This window comes from Cyanistes caeruleus, chromosome 24, assembly GCF_971803275.1.
Source record: "Cyanistes caeruleus chromosome 24, bCyaCae1.hap1.1, whole genome shotgun sequence".
Classification (NCBI taxonomy): domain Eukaryota; kingdom Metazoa; phylum Chordata; class Aves; order Passeriformes; family Paridae; genus Cyanistes; species Cyanistes caeruleus.
This window is the reverse complement of record NC_141724.1, coordinates 1,866,457-1,881,006: the sequence shown is the minus strand read 5'-3', so window position 1 is coordinate 1,881,006 and position 14,550 is coordinate 1,866,457. Positions and strand designations below refer to the sequence as shown.

At 53.2% G+C, this 14,550-nt stretch overlaps 1 protein-coding gene across 2 annotated transcripts; it reads left to right on the top strand.

Moving 5' to 3' along the window:
- The first annotated feature begins 645 nt into the window (after positions 1-645).
- On the top strand, positions 646-13,588 carry KLHDC8A (kelch domain containing 8A). Of its 2 annotated transcripts, XM_086861885.1 has the most exons (8): positions 902-1,155; positions 5,051-5,117; positions 5,754-6,153; positions 7,399-7,563; positions 8,435-8,650; positions 9,339-9,440; positions 9,652-11,265; positions 11,379-13,588. In XM_086861885.1, exons 3-7 carry the CDS (start codon positions 5,778-5,780, stop codon positions 9,843-9,845), a joined length of 1,053 nt encoding a protein of 350 aa, XP_086718011.1. In that variant the 5' UTR covers positions 902-1,155; positions 5,051-5,117; positions 5,754-5,777; the 3' UTR covers positions 9,846-11,265; positions 11,379-13,588. The 2 variants fall into 2 exon arrangements, with proteins under 2 accessions (XP_086718009.1, XP_086718011.1); XM_086861883.1 differs by lacking the exons at positions 5,051-5,117; positions 5,754-6,153; positions 11,379-13,588 and having other exon boundaries at positions 646-1,155; positions 9,652-10,017.
- Positions 13,589-14,550: the final 962 nt, after the last annotated feature.

The window sequence follows — 14,550 nt, the reverse complement described above, 5'->3', positions numbered from 1 at the left end:
GGGATGAGCAGAATTTTGGGAATTTGCTCCAAAGGATCCAACATCCCGCTGCTCCGAGCTCTGTGTGTGATGGAGGAGTGGGATTTTGGGAATCAGGTCCAAAATCCCACTGCTCCGAGCTCTGTGTGGGATGGAGGAGACAAATTTTGGGAATTGGATCCAAGATCCCGCTGCTCTGAGCTCTGTGTGGGATACAGGAGCAGAATTTTGGGAATTTTTTCCAAATGGTCCAAGATCCTGCTGCTCCAAGCTCCCTGTGGGATACAGGAGAGGAATTTTGGGAATTGGATCCAAGATCCCACTGCTCTGAGCTCCCTGTGGGATGGAGGAGTGGAATTTTGGGAATTTGCTCCAAGATCCCGGTGCTCTGAGCTCCCTGTGGGACACAGGAGCGGAATTTTGGGAGTTTGCTCCAAAGGATCCAACATCCCGCTGCTCCAAGATCTGTGTGGGATACAGAAGTGGAATTTTGGGAATTTGCTCCGAGATTCTGCTGCTCCAAGCTCCCTGTGGGACACAGGAGCGGAATTTTGGGAATTTGCTCCAAGATTCTGCTGCTCCAAGCTCCCTGTGGGACACAGGAGCGGAATTTTGGGATTCTGCCGCCCTTGCCATTCCCGTTTTCCCCATTTCGGGGTGACCTCCATGGGATGAGCTCTCCCCTCTCTGATCCCTGGGATCCCCCATCCCCATCCCTTCTTCCCACAGAGTCTCTCCCTCCTCTCATCTCCCCCTTTCCCGGTTTTTTCCTCCCTTTCCCTGGGAATTTTCCCCTCTTTAGGGCGGGCAGCAGCGCCGCCGCTCCCGAGCATCCAGAGCGAGCTCGGGGATCCATAAAAGGCTCCGGGATGGATCGGGAACGCCGGGAATTCGCACGCACAGCCCCGAGGAGGAGCCCAGCTGGGGGAAACCCTCCCCGCCCTGAGTGTCCTACATCTTCCAGAGGGAAAACGCCAGCTCCTCTGCATTTACACGGATTTTTTTTTTCCCCCCTCTCCTTTCCCTCTTCCCACGCAGCGAATTCCCAACCCCGGCTGCTCCCGGCGCCGCTCGCAGCCCGGCGGGGAGTGGGAGGAGGAAGAGGATGCTCGGAGGATTTGGGAAAATCCGGAGCATTTCCAGCCATGCTCCAGCTGGCGCGGCGGCTCCGGAGCTGTGAGTATTCCCGAGAAATCCTGGGAAAAAGGAAGGAGGGAATTCCTCGCTGGTGGTCGTTTGGAGGGGGGATGCTTTGGGATGCCGAGGTTTTTTGGGACCAGCCACAAAGAAAGCTTGGAGTTTGCGTTTCCCTTCCAAAACTGGGTGGAGAAAGATGATTTTTTTTTCCCTTTTTTGTGAAAAAGGAAGGGAATTTCCCGTACTTCCACATCCCCCTCTCCCAAATCCCAGATTTTCAGCTTTTCCCCCTCCCAGCATCCCCAATCCCGTTTTTCCAGCGGTTTTCCCGGAGCAGGCCGGGCAGGGATGGGGTTGCTGTGACCTCCCCCAGGCGCGATCTGCCCCGAGCTCCTCCCGTTCCCTCGGAGGCCGAAAAAAAGAGGGAAAGGAGCTCTGGAAACCCAACCCGAGGGTTTGGAAAAGCTCCTGGATGAGGGGAGGGATTCGGGATCCGGCTGGGAGCTGGGGAAGGGTGACCCTTTGCAGGTGGGTCCTTGTTATTAACTTAAATTTAATAAATTAAATTGAATTAAATTGAATTAAATGATATTAAATTAAATTAAAAATCCTGAGGTAAGCTGTGACGTGAGCGAACCTCACCTTGCTGTGCTGATTTTTTATTCAGGGTTTAAAAAATAAAAAGAAAAAAAGAAAATAAAAGTAAAAATAAAAATGATAAAAATATATATATAAAAAAATTAAAATAAAAAATAAAAATAAAAATATAATAGAAATTAAAATAAAAAAATAAAATAAAAAATATAATAAATATATAATAAAAATAAAAATAAAAAATATAATGAAAGTAAAAATAAAAATAAAAATAAAAATAAAAATAAAAATAAAAATAAAAAATAAAAATCATAAAAATTAAAATATAATGAAATAAAAATAAAAAATAAAAATAAAAATAAAATATAGTAAAAATATAATAAGAATAAAATAAAAATAATAAATATATAAAAATAATAAAAATTTAAATAAAAAAATAAGAATAAAAATAAAATAAAAATAAAAGGCTGATTTGGGCTCTTTCCTCTCTTTCAAAATAAATAACGAAGCAGCTTTTGTCCCTGTCCCGGCGCTGTGAGACCCCTGCCATCTCCTGCTGGGGAATATTTCCTTCCACAACCCCTCTCCCTCCCATCAGCAGCTGCAGGAAGTCGCAGCTGGCAGGAGGAGGCTGGAAAGGATCCCGAGGGAGCGGGATGGGGGAAGGGATGAGGCGGGGGGAGGCTCCCAGCAGCTCCCGTTATCCCAAAGGATGCTCGGGATCGCGGGGGGCACAAAACGAGCTGCGATCGCCGCTGCTTTTCCTCGGCTCGGCGCGATGAAATCTCCTCCAATTCCCACGGTTTTCCCTCTTTTTGCCGGTTTTTTTCCAGGCGGAGGCAGGGAAGCGGCGGGGTTTTGTTGTTGTTGTTCTTTTCCGGGTGGTTGTTACTATGGCGAGGTCAGGAATGCCCGGCTGACAATTCCAAGCCTGTTCCTTTCACTCCCAGCTGCCGGGCTTGGAGAGAAGGCACCGGGAGCGGGCTGATCCCAGCCCCTTTTCCCTCGGGATATGGGGGAGAGGATGGATCCTCTCCCCGAAATCTGCTGGGCGGGTTCCTGCGTCCCACGGAGGGTCTGCTCCTGCTGGGGATGGGATCTTTGGGATGCTCCTGCTGGCAGATGGAATCTTTGGGATGTTCCTGGTGGGGATGGGATTTTTGGGATGTTCCTGGTGGGGATAGGATTTTTGGGATGTTCCTGCTGGCAGATGGAATGAATCTTTGGGATGCTCCTGCTGGCAGATGGAATCTTTGGGATGCTCCTGGTGGGGATGGGATTTTTGGGATGTTCCTGGTAGGGATAGGATCTTTGGGATGCTCCTGCTGGTGGATGGAATCTTTGGGATGCTCCTGGTGGTAGATAGGATCTTTGGGATGCTCCTGCTGGCAGATGGGATCTTTGGGATGTTCCTGCTGGCAGATGGGATCTTTGGGATGTTCCTGGTGGGGATGGGATCTTTGGGATGCTCCTGCTGGCTGATGGAATCTTTGGGATGCTCCTGGTGGTAGATAGGATTTTTGGGATGCTCCTGCTGGCTGATGGAATCTTTGGGATGCTCCTGCTGGCTGATGGAATCTTTGGGGCTGTGAGGATCATCCTGGGTCTGTCCCATTCCCAAATGGGAGGAGATCTGGATTCCAGCTCGCTCGCGTGCTGGCCTTTGGAATTTCAAGCCTGGAGCAGCAAAACTTCCAAATCCTGGAAGAGAAGAGAGATGGGAAAGGAGCTGCTGAGCTCTGACATCTCCCCAAGTTCATCCCATGAATCCCTTGGAATTTCACCCGCCTGGCTCTGGCAAATCCCAAATTATTGGAGGTCCATGAATTCCATGAATCCTCCAAATCGAGGGATGGGTTTTCCTTGGAGTGAATATCCAGGAGAGATCCCGCTGTACCCCTGGAGCCCTGAGCCCCCTCCCCTGCCCATCCGTGCTCCAAATCCACTTGGAAAAGACCCTGGATCAAAATCAAAGAATTTTATCCTGCAGGGATAAGGACTGGAGTGGGCTCGGACCCAGAAAAGCAATTTCCCTTCCTTCGGATTTCAAATGTTAATTAGTGCGGGCTGATGAAGCGCTAATTCCCTGAGCCCGGGAGCTGCTGTCGCTTCCCGGTGAAATCCAGGTGATTTTTGGAATCCAGGAATTCAGCGTGTGAGCCTGACCTTGATTCCCTCCACGGGAGGGAAGAGGAGGAGATTCTTCGTGTGCCACGGCAGCGGAATTCAGGCAGAGCTTTACATTCCAGCCGAATTCCCAGCTTTTTTTGCTCCGTTGTTCCCACGGAGAATCCATCCTCATCCCTCTCCAATCGCTCCCTGCCTGCTGGGATGTTGAAAATGAATTTTTAGGCAATTATTCCTGAGCTCTGGGCGGAGGAATTGCCTGGCCCAGCCCAGGTTCTGCTGCTCGTGTCTCATCCCAGCACTTTGGATTTGAAGGAATAGAGGTCAGGAATTCCTGGATGCGAATCCATCGAGCTCCTGGAAACAGGAGCTGGCTCTGCTTTGCGAATCAGCCAGCCCAGGCTGGATTTGTCCGTGAAAATCCACCTGGAAAGGGAATAAATGGTTCGTGGGAGCAGAATCCCGGGATCCTGCAAATCCTGGAGCTGCTCCGGGGATGCTGCTCAGCTCTGGGCGAGTGTTCGCCCCTTTTTCCTTGGATTCTGGGAGGGTGGGAAGCGTGGCTGGATGTGCTGCTGCTGCTTTTCACCGTGGCTTTGTGTTCCTTTGTCCTGAGGCCCCCGTGGAGCCGGGAATTTCTGGGAATTGCACCGGGAATGGACCCAGGGCAGGTCCAGGCAGGATTTATCAGTTTATTGATTAACCCCAGTTTATTTATTAAAATAAATTTATTTTCTTTATTAAATGATATTAAATAATATTTATTATTCATTTATTTATTATTCCTCACGACATAAATGTTGTTTAGTGCCCTCCTGGAAATGAATTTGTGAAGATAAATCTGAACAAACAGCCTTGCTCAGATTAATCAGATTTTATGTCTGCTCGGAGTTGGATGGGAAGGGATTTCCTACTTTTGTCCCTCTCCCCCCCTCCCGCGCTAATTAAGCTCATCTACATGGCACCTAATGACATGTGGGGAGATGGAGCAAAGGAATGGGGAGCTGGGGGCTCACATTCCTGAGGAATGAGCAGGATCAGGAGGAGGAACCCAGTGGATCCGAGCAGGAGAAGCTCCCCAGCAGGCAGGAGAGCAGACTCCAGCTCTGGATGTCACCTGGAGCAGCTCCGACCTTCTCGCTTGGATTTATTTTATTTTCCCTTTTTTGTTTTATTTATTTTCCCACCTCTTTTTGTTTTGTTTTATTTTTAGGCTCGGTCTCTGCCTGAGCTGCTGAGGCGGCTCTGGAGCCGCAGGATTGATGGAGAGGCACTGAGAGGTACCAGGGGTGATGCTCGGGGGGGTGGCAGAGGGGACACAGGGGACAGGTGGCATTGCCAGGACAGCTCTGCTCCTGACAGGGCAAGATTTGCACTCGGGGATTATCCTTAAATCCAGGGAGGACATTTTGGGGCTGGAACGTGTCTGGGAAGGGTTTGGAGAATGCTGAGGGAGCTGGGAAGGGTTTGGAGAATCCTGAGGGAGCTCAGAAGGGTTTGGAGAATCCTGAGGGAGCTCAGAAGGGTTTGGAGAATCCTGAGGGAGCTCAGAAGGGTTTGGAGAATCCTGAGGGATCTGGGAAGGCTCAGCCTGGAGAAAAGGAGGCTCAGGGGGAATTCCTGGCTCTGCACAAGTCCCTGCCAGGAGGGGACAGCCGGGGGGGATTTGGGATGTTATCCCATGGAACAGGGACAGGAAGAGAGGGAAAGGCCTCAGGCTGGGCCAGGGGAGGCTCAGCTCGGACAGCAGCAGGAATTTCCTCATGGAAAAGGTTGGAAGGGGCCACCCAGGGAGGTTTGGAGGCACCCAAGGAATTCCTGGATGTGTCATTCCCCGCTGAGGGCACCGATCAGGCACAGCTCAGCCCATCCTTGCCAGGATCCACCCTTAACCACTCCATAATCCCATTTTCCAGCATTTCCCCTTCCCACCATCCACCATGGAGCTGCCCAGCACCAAAGACTTCCACTGGAAACGCCTGGCTCCGCTGCCGAGCCGCCGGGTGTACTCCACGCTGGTGGAGGCGGGCGGGCAGGTCTTCGCCGTGGGCGGCTGCGACGACAACGGCGTCCCCGTGGATTCCTTCGAGGTTTATTCCCCCGAGGCCGACCGGTGGGCGCCGCTGCCCGCCATGCCCACGGCCAGGGCCGGCGTGGCCGTCACCGTGCTGGGCAAGAGGATCATGGTGATCGGCGGCGTGGGCGCCGACCAGCTGCCGCTGAAGGTGGTGGAGATGTACAACACGGATGAAGGGCGCTGGAGGAAGCGCAGCTCGCTGCGGGAGGCGGCCATGGGCATCTCGGTGACGGCCAAAGGCAAGGAGAGACCTCCAGAGGGTTCTGGGATTTGGGGAATCTTCTTGGAGAGCTTGGAGGTTTTTTTCCCAGCTTTGGGTAGAAAAACGTCTCCGGGCGACGATCCAGGGTTGAGCTGCTGGTCTCCAAAACATCTCCTCTTCCAAACATCTTCCAAAACTTCTTCCAGAAGTTGGGCCTCGTGCGTTTGGCACCTCCCACCCCGCTGAGAGGCTCCACAGGAGGTTGGGAGCACAGCCAGAGCCACCCCGGGGTTGTCACCAGCCCTGGAGCCGCGGGGGCGGCAGCTCCGCTGCTGCCGGCGGCTGTTTTGGACGGCTCTGAGCTCCAGGGGATCGGATCCAAACTTCTCATGGGTTTTACAGCAAATTCTGGTCCTTGAACGGATCTTTTTGCAAGGAGGGGATGGATTTTTTACAGGGGAAGGAGATTTCTGGTGCTCTCCCATAGCAGTTTTGTGGGATGTTTTTGTGGAGTTGGGATGGATTTCTGGTACTTTCTATAATAATTAAGCAGGATATAATAATATATAATAATATATATAATAATATAATATAATATAATATAATATAATATAATATAATATAATATAATATAATATAATATAATATAATACAATACAATACAATACAATACAATACAATACAATACAATATAATATAATATAATATAATATAATATAATATAATATAATATAATATAATATAATATAATATAATATAATATAATATATATTTATATTTATATTTATATTTATATTTATATTTATATAATAATTTTGCAGGATGGGGATGAATTTTTTGTGATTTCCTATAATAATTTTGTGGGATATTTTTGCAGGAGTAGGATGGATTTTCTGATACTTTCCTACAATAATATAGTGGGATAATTTTGCAGGTTGGGGATGGAATTTTTGTGCTTTTCTATAATAATTTAGTGGAATATTTTTGCAGGGGAGGGAGGTTTCTGGTACTTTCTATAATAATTTAGTGGGATATTTTTGCAGAGTCGGGATGGATTTCCGGCACTTTCCTACAATAATTTAGTGGGATAATTTTGCAGGATGGGGATGGATTTTTTGTGATTTCCTATAATAATTGTGTGGGATAATTTTGCAGGATGGGGATGGATTTTTTGCGCTTTCCTATAACAATTTAGCGGGATATTTTTGCAGGGGAAAGACGGGTTTCTGGTAGTTCCCAATGATAATTTAGCAGGATTTGGGGGGTTCTTTGCCCCGTGCAGATTACAGGGTGTACGCCGCGGGCGGGATGGGCTCGGACCTGCGGCCCCACAACTTCCTGCAGCACTATGACGTGCTCAAGGACATCTGGGTGTCCCTGGCTGCCATGCCCACGCCCCGCTACGCGGCCACGTCCGTCCTGAGGGGCACCAAGATCTACGTGCTGGGTGAGGACCAGCCCTGCCTCCTCCTCCTCCTCCTCCTCCACCTCCTCCGCCTTTCCTTCTCTCCCCTCTTCTCTTCTTTCTCCTTCTTTCTTCTCCTTCTTTCCTCTTCAATCTCTTCCTTTTTCTTCCTTTGCTGTCATTTTTCTTCATTTTTCTTCATTTTTTCTTAATTTTTCTTCCTTCTTCGTTTTCGTTCCTTTCCTCTTCCTTCTCCTTCTTTTTTCTTCCTTCTCCTTTTCCTCTTCCTCTGTGCCTGGAATAATTTAGATCCCTGGCACTGGAATAATTTGGATCCCTGGCACTGGGACTGGCACTGGGATAACTGGGATAACTGGGATAACTGGGATAACTGGGATCCCTGGCACTGGGATAATTGGGATAACTGGGATCCCTGGCACTGGAATAATTGGGATAACTGGGATAACTGGGATCACTGGGGTCACTGGGATCACTGGAGTCACTGGGATCACTGGGATCACTGGGATCACTGGGATCACTGGGGTCACTGGGATCACTGGGATAACTGGGATCACTGGGATCACTGGGATCCCTGGCACTGGAGCAGCTGCTCCAGCTCTCCTGCCCTCAGGGGTTCAGCAGCCAGGCCAGGGCTCGCTGGATCCAAGCTCATGGGAATTCCTCTCATCTTCCCGAGCCTGATCCCGGCTCTGCTCTGAGTTTGTCTGGATCAATCCAGTGCATTTTAAACCCTTCCCCATGCCAGCACCACCAGGAGTGGGGAGAGGTTGGAAAATTCAGCTTTTTCCTGAGAAAATGAGTGCAGAGAGGTGAAAAATCCCATTTCACTCAGGGAGCTGGAGAGCCGAGGTTGCTCCGGTCCCTGAGCCGGGAATTCCCGCTCCTTTCCCAGGGGGAAGGCAATCCAAGTACGCCGTCAACGCCTTCGAGGTCTTCGACACAGACACCCGGTCATGGACCAAATTCCCCAGCATTCCCAACAAAAGGGCCTTCTCCAGCTTCGTGGCCACCGAGGAAAAGCTCTTCAGCCTCGGGGGGCTGCGCCAGGGCCGGCTCTACCGGCAGCCCAAGTTCATGAGGACGGTGGATGTATTCGATCTCGAGCAAGGTGGGAGCTGGCCCGGGCCCTGCTGAGGGGCTGGGGGACACCAGGATCACTTTGGGGACACAGGAATCACTTTGGGGACACCGGGATCGGTTTGGGGACACAGGGATCGGTTTGGAGACACAGGAATCACTTTGGGGACACCAGGATCAGTCTGGGAACACAGGGATCTGTTTGGGGACACAGGAATCACTTTGGGGACACAGGGATCAGTTTGGGGACACAGTGATGAGTTTGGGGACACAGGGATTGGTTTGGGGACACAGGGATCAGTCTGGGGACACAGGGCTGGGTTTGGGGACACAGGAATCACTTTGGGGACACAGAGATCAGTTTGAGGTTTGGGGACACAGGAATCACTTTGGGGACACAGAGATCAGTTTGAGGTTTGGGGACACAGGAATCACTTTGGGGACACAGGGGTCAGTTTGGGGTTTGGGGCTCTGCCATCCTTGCAGAGCACAGATCTCCCGTCTGCTGCTGCCTTGAGCTCAGCTTAGAGGACGATTTCCAGTCAGGATTAACAACTGGAATGGGAAAACCTCGGACAAACGCAACCCATTCCATGGGGTTTTATCACCCCAAGGTGCAGCAGCCAAACTGCCCTTCCACGAGCCAGGGCCTGGGAGAGGTGGATGCTTCTCCAGGAGTGGGTGATCCCAAAAATCCCAGCCTGTCCCGTCCTTCCCAGGTGGGTGGATGAAGATGGAGCGCTCCTGCTACCTGAAGAAAAGGCGAGCAGACTTCGTGGCCGGCTACCTGCGAGGCAGAGTTGTCGTGGCTGGGGGCTTGGGTGAGCCTCTGGGACTGCGGGAACCCTTCAAAAACGTGTGGGAATTGCATTCCTGGGAAAGGGAGACATCCTGGGAAAGGGAGACATCGCGGTCCTGGCCGGTGGGAGGGAGCAGGGAACACAAACCCCATAAGGGGATGGGGTACAGAGCAGCCAGGAGATGCTCGATGGTGCTTCCCACATCATCCAGCGCCTCCTTTTGTGCTTCCAGGGAATCAGCCGACGGTGCTGGAGTCGGCAGAGGCTTTCCACCCGGAGAAGAACAAGTGGGAGAGCCTCCCCCCCATGCCCACCCCGCGCTGCGCCTGCTCCAGCATCGCGCTGCGGGACTGCCTGCTGGCCGTGGGCGGCGTCAGCCAGGGGCTCAGCACGGCCGTGGAGGCCCTGTGCCTGTCTGATTCCTGATCCCAACTGGAACAGCTCCCTGTCCCATTCCTGATGCCACCTGGAACAGCTCCTGTGCCTGTCCCATTCCTGATCCCACCTGGAACAGCTCCTGTGCCTGTCTGATTCCTGATCCCACCTGGAACAGCTCCTGTGCCTGTCCCATTCCTGATCCCACCTGGAACAGCTCCCTGTCCCATTCCTGATCCCACCTGGAGCAGATCCCTGTGCCTGTCCCATTCCAATCTCCACATTTCCATGGGGACATCTGGAACTGGCCTGGCTCCCACAGCTCCATGGGGACATCTGGAGCTGGCATGGATCTCAGCTCCGTGGGGACATCTGGAGCTGGCCTGGCTCTCCACATTTCCATGGGGACATCTGGAGCTGGCCTGGCTCTCCACAGCTCCCATGGGAAGGACTCCGGAGATCCCTGCGTGGCAATCGTGTCCCTGCAGCCATCCCAGCCGAGGTGACAGCGTGGGAGGCGTTGGGACTCTCCAGAGGGGTCAGTGCTGCCCCAGGGGGGACAGTGGTGGTGTCCTCCTCCATCCTGGGACCTGCCAGTGCTTCCCTACAGATTTTCCCCCAAAGGAAATTCCAAACCTGCAGCTGGATTCGGGGATCGTTCTCTGCCTTCACAGCTTTTCCTGCAATCCCGTGGCGCTTCCCTGGGATTCCGGCAGGAGCTGGAGCCCCTGGCTGCTCCCAGAGGATGGATTCCCAAGGAATCGCTCTGGCTCCTCACGAGTGGCACAGGACTGGCACAGCCGCTGCCTTTGCCGGGTGTCAGGTGGCCGCAGCCTCGAGTTTTCCAACGTTTTTTAGCTGCTTTGGTGATTTGGGATTTTCACTGGGAAAAAGGAGCAATCCAGGGACGGCTGGTGGCTTTGGTGGTGCACAAGTGACCGCAACCGCTGCCTCCTCTCGGTTCTGTTCACCTCAGGCACTTTTTGGGAGTGCTGTCCGAACTGTGGGGATGCAATTCCAGCTTGGAGCAGTTTTCCCATTTAAAGTTGTCCATGGGAAAGCCCTCGGAGGGAGCTGGGCTGTGCTGGAGGGGTGATGGTGTGCAAATGTGGGAGAGATGGATCTGGGCAGTCTGGGATCATGGAATCAATCATGGAATCACGGAATCATGGAATCATGGAATCATGGAATCATGGAATCATGGAATGGTTTGGGTTGGAAGGGACCAGCAAGATCCAAACCCCTGCCAGGCTTTGGGCAGGGACACCTTCCCCTATCCCAGGCTGCTCCAAGCGCTGTCCAGCCCCACCTTGGACACTTCCAGGGATGTGACCCCATGGCTGCTTCACTCCCACGGTGTCACATCCCTCCTTTAACGCGCTCCCCGGGCTGCGGGGAGGGGGGTCCCGCTGTCCCCACGGTGTCCCCATGGTGTCCCCGTGCTGTCTGGGGCCACTGCCATCGCCACGGAGCTCCGAGATCGCCGTTTGGAGCTCCGAGGACCCCTTTCATAGCTCTGAGGTCACTGTTTGGAGCTCCAAGGACACCCTTTGGAGCTCCAAGGTCGCTGTTCAGAGCTCCAAGGACACCGTTTGGAGCTCCAAGGTCGCTGTTCAGAGCTCCAAGGACACCGTTTGGAGCTCCAAGAACCCCGTTCGGAGCTCCGAGGACGCCGTTCAGAGCTCTGAGGTCACCTTTTGGAGCTCCAAGGACACCATTCGGAGCCCAGAGAACACCATTTGGAGCTCCGAGGTCTCCGTTCGGAGCTCCGAGGTCTCCGTTCGGAGCTCCGAGGTCGCCGTTCGGAGCTCCGAGGTCGCCGTTCGGAGCTCCAAGGTCGCCGTTCGGAGCTCCGAGGTCGCCGTTCGGAGCTCCAAGGTCTCCGTTCGGAGCTCCAAGGTCGCCGTTCGGAGCTCCGAGGTCGCCGTTCGGAGCTCCGAGGTCTCCGTTCGGAGCTCCGAGGTCGCCGTTCGGAGCTCCGAGGTCGCCGTTCGGAGCTCCGAGGACCCCGTGCGGCCGCCGCAGACACGGCGGGGACAGAGGGAGCCGCGGCCGGGATCCGGCTCCTTCTCCCTGTCGTTCCAGGTGGGATCCCGATATCCCAACGCTGGAATATCAGGGAGAAGGCAGGAGGGGAACAGGAAACGGGAAATGAATGGAAAGAGGAGATTTCCCCTCCATCCCAATCCCCAGCACAGCAAATCTCCCCTCGAGCCGCCTCTGCGCCGAGCCTGGCTGGGAACGAGGAATTTTCCTTTGTCCTTAAGGAACCTTTCCCAGCTTTTTTCCCCTCCTGATTCCCAGGCCCTGCTCAGCGCCGTGGCCGAGGCTCCGGGCTCGCTGCTTTGTTCGGCTGGAGCAGGGGGAGGAGGGATCCTTTGTTCAGCCGGAGCCTGAACCTTCCCTTTCTGCCTCCAGAAATCCTGGGCAGCCGGGCCGAGCTCTCATTCCTGGGAATGAACCCGCTGCAGGATTGATCGGAGAGGTGACAGCGACTAGGGTGGGGGGACGGAATCAGAGCCGGGAGTGTCCCGAGCAGCTCTGAGCCCCCGTGGGGGGAAAAGCAGCTCCAGGTCTCTGCCTCTGGATGAATCCCAAACTCCCAACACCCAACAGGATCCCTAGGACATCCCTGGAGCTGCCGAGTGCCGGCCCCCCCTGGCTCGGGGGGATTTTCCATCCTTGCAGAGGGTGAGGGCGGCATTCACCTCCCTCCCCTGACCCTTCCCAGGGCTGCGCCTCATCCCTGCCCTTCCCTGGGATGCTCCTGCTGGGAACTGGGCTCCTGCGGGACACAGCCGGGCTGTGCAGGTGACAGAGAAGTGACCTGAGCCGAGGTTCGGCTGTGCCAGGCGCTCCCGGCCGTGCCCGCAGGGCGCTTTTGGGGTGTTTCAGCGGTTTGGGGTGTTTGTTTTGGGCTGAGCGGCGCTGGGCGAGCCCCACGTCTCTTCCCTGAGCTGTGAACAGCAGATGGCAACCCTGGGCTGAGCTGCGGCTGGAGCTGCGCAGCCCCTCCCGCTGTCCTGGGCTGCCCTGGCCGGGGCAGCTCCAAAATCCCATTCCAGGTGGTGCAAGGTCCAACAAAGAATGCTGCGCGTCTCCTCAGGGATTTTTTTCCCATGGAAAGACATCCCCGTGGAGCCCAGACACCTCCCAGGGGCTGGGACCGAGCTGGATTTGGGTCCAAAGAGTCCCTGATGCTGCTGCCCAGCTCCAGTCCGGGAAAAATCTCCGGGGCTGGGTCCGTTGCAGCTCCCCGAGCTCTGCAGTCGATCCCGTGGGATGAGAGACCCACAGAACTCATTTCCTTGGATAAATGTTGGGTTTGTCACAAACCTCCCCCCGTCCCTGGGGGCTGCAGAAAGCCCTGGGCCGGTCCCTCTGTCCCAGGCAGCCCCCGGGACCCTCCGTGCCTGCGCTCCTTTATCCCAACCCAGCCGAGCCCTCGGAGTTTTCCAGGCACAAAAAGATCCCGGAGCGGCCCCGGCTGTGTCCTCGCCTGAACTCTCCACGCTCGGGGTTTACTGAGAGGCTTTTCAGCCTCAGTGGCTGCTCCGACACAGAGGGCTGGGCTGGCCCTGCTGCCAAAAATCATCGGTTATCGGCCCCGAGCAGGCTTTGTCTGCACAAACAGGAAACTTCCTAAGGAACAACCTCCAAAAGATCCGGTGGTGGAGCAGAAATGATTCCTGCACCTCGCTGTGGGCCCAGGACACGCGGCTGGGCTGGTTCTGGCTGTTTGGGACAATGTTTTGGGGTTTTTTATTATTTTTAAAAATTTTTTTTGAGGGGAATTTTGTTTGTTTTGCCTCTCAACGCCTCGGGGTTTCTGCAGCCTCACGTGCCCGGGAGGGTGACAGGAACACCTGGATGGATGGATGGATGGATGATGGATGGATGATGGATGGATGATGGATGGATGGATGGATGATGGATGGATGGATGATGGATGATGGATGATGGATGGATGATGGATGGATGATGGATGGATGGATGGATGGATGATGGATGGATGATGGATGGATGATGGATGGATGATGGATGGATGATGGATGGATGGATGGATGATGGATGGATGGATGATGGATGATGGATGGATGGATGGATGGATGGATGATGGATGATGGATGATGGATGGATGATGGATGATGGATGGATGGATGATGGATGATGGATGGATGGATGATGGATGATGGATGGATGGATGATGGATGATGGATGGATGATGGATGATGGATGATGGATGATGGATGGATGATGGATGGATGGATGCATGATGGATGGATGATGGATGGATGATGGATGGATGATGGATGGATGGATGATGGATGGATGGATGATGGATGGATGGATGGATGATGGATGGATGGATGGATGGATGATGGATGGATGGATGGATGATGGATGGATGGATGGATGATGGATGGATGATGGATGGATGGATGGATGGATGGATGATGGATGGATGAATCCATGGATGATGGATCGATGGATAGATAGATGGATGGATGATGGATGATGGATGGATGATGGATGATGGATGGATGATGGATGGATGGATGGATGGATGGATGGATGGATGATGGATGGATGGATGGATGGATGGATGATGGATGGATGATGGATGGATGATGGATGATGGATGGATGATGGATGGATGATGGATGGATGGATGGATGGATGATGGATGATGGATGTATGGATGGATGATGGATGGATGATGGATGGATGATGGATGGATGGATGATGGATGGAT

Excerpts from the sequence above, each read along its gene's own strand:
- KLHDC8A (XM_086861883.1), top strand. The coding sequence starts at position 651 with ATGAGCTCTCCCCTCTCTGATCCCTGGGATCCCCCATCCCCATCCCTT. Across the intron at positions 7,564-8,434 it reads CACCAAGATCTACGTGCTGG|GGGGAAGGCAATCCAAGTAC; the intron begins GTGAGGACCAGC and ends CTCCTTTCCCAG. Across the intron at positions 8,651-9,338 it reads TGTATTCGATCTCGAGCAAG|GTGGGTGGATGAAGATGGAG; the intron begins GTGGGAGCTGGC and ends CGTCCTTCCCAG.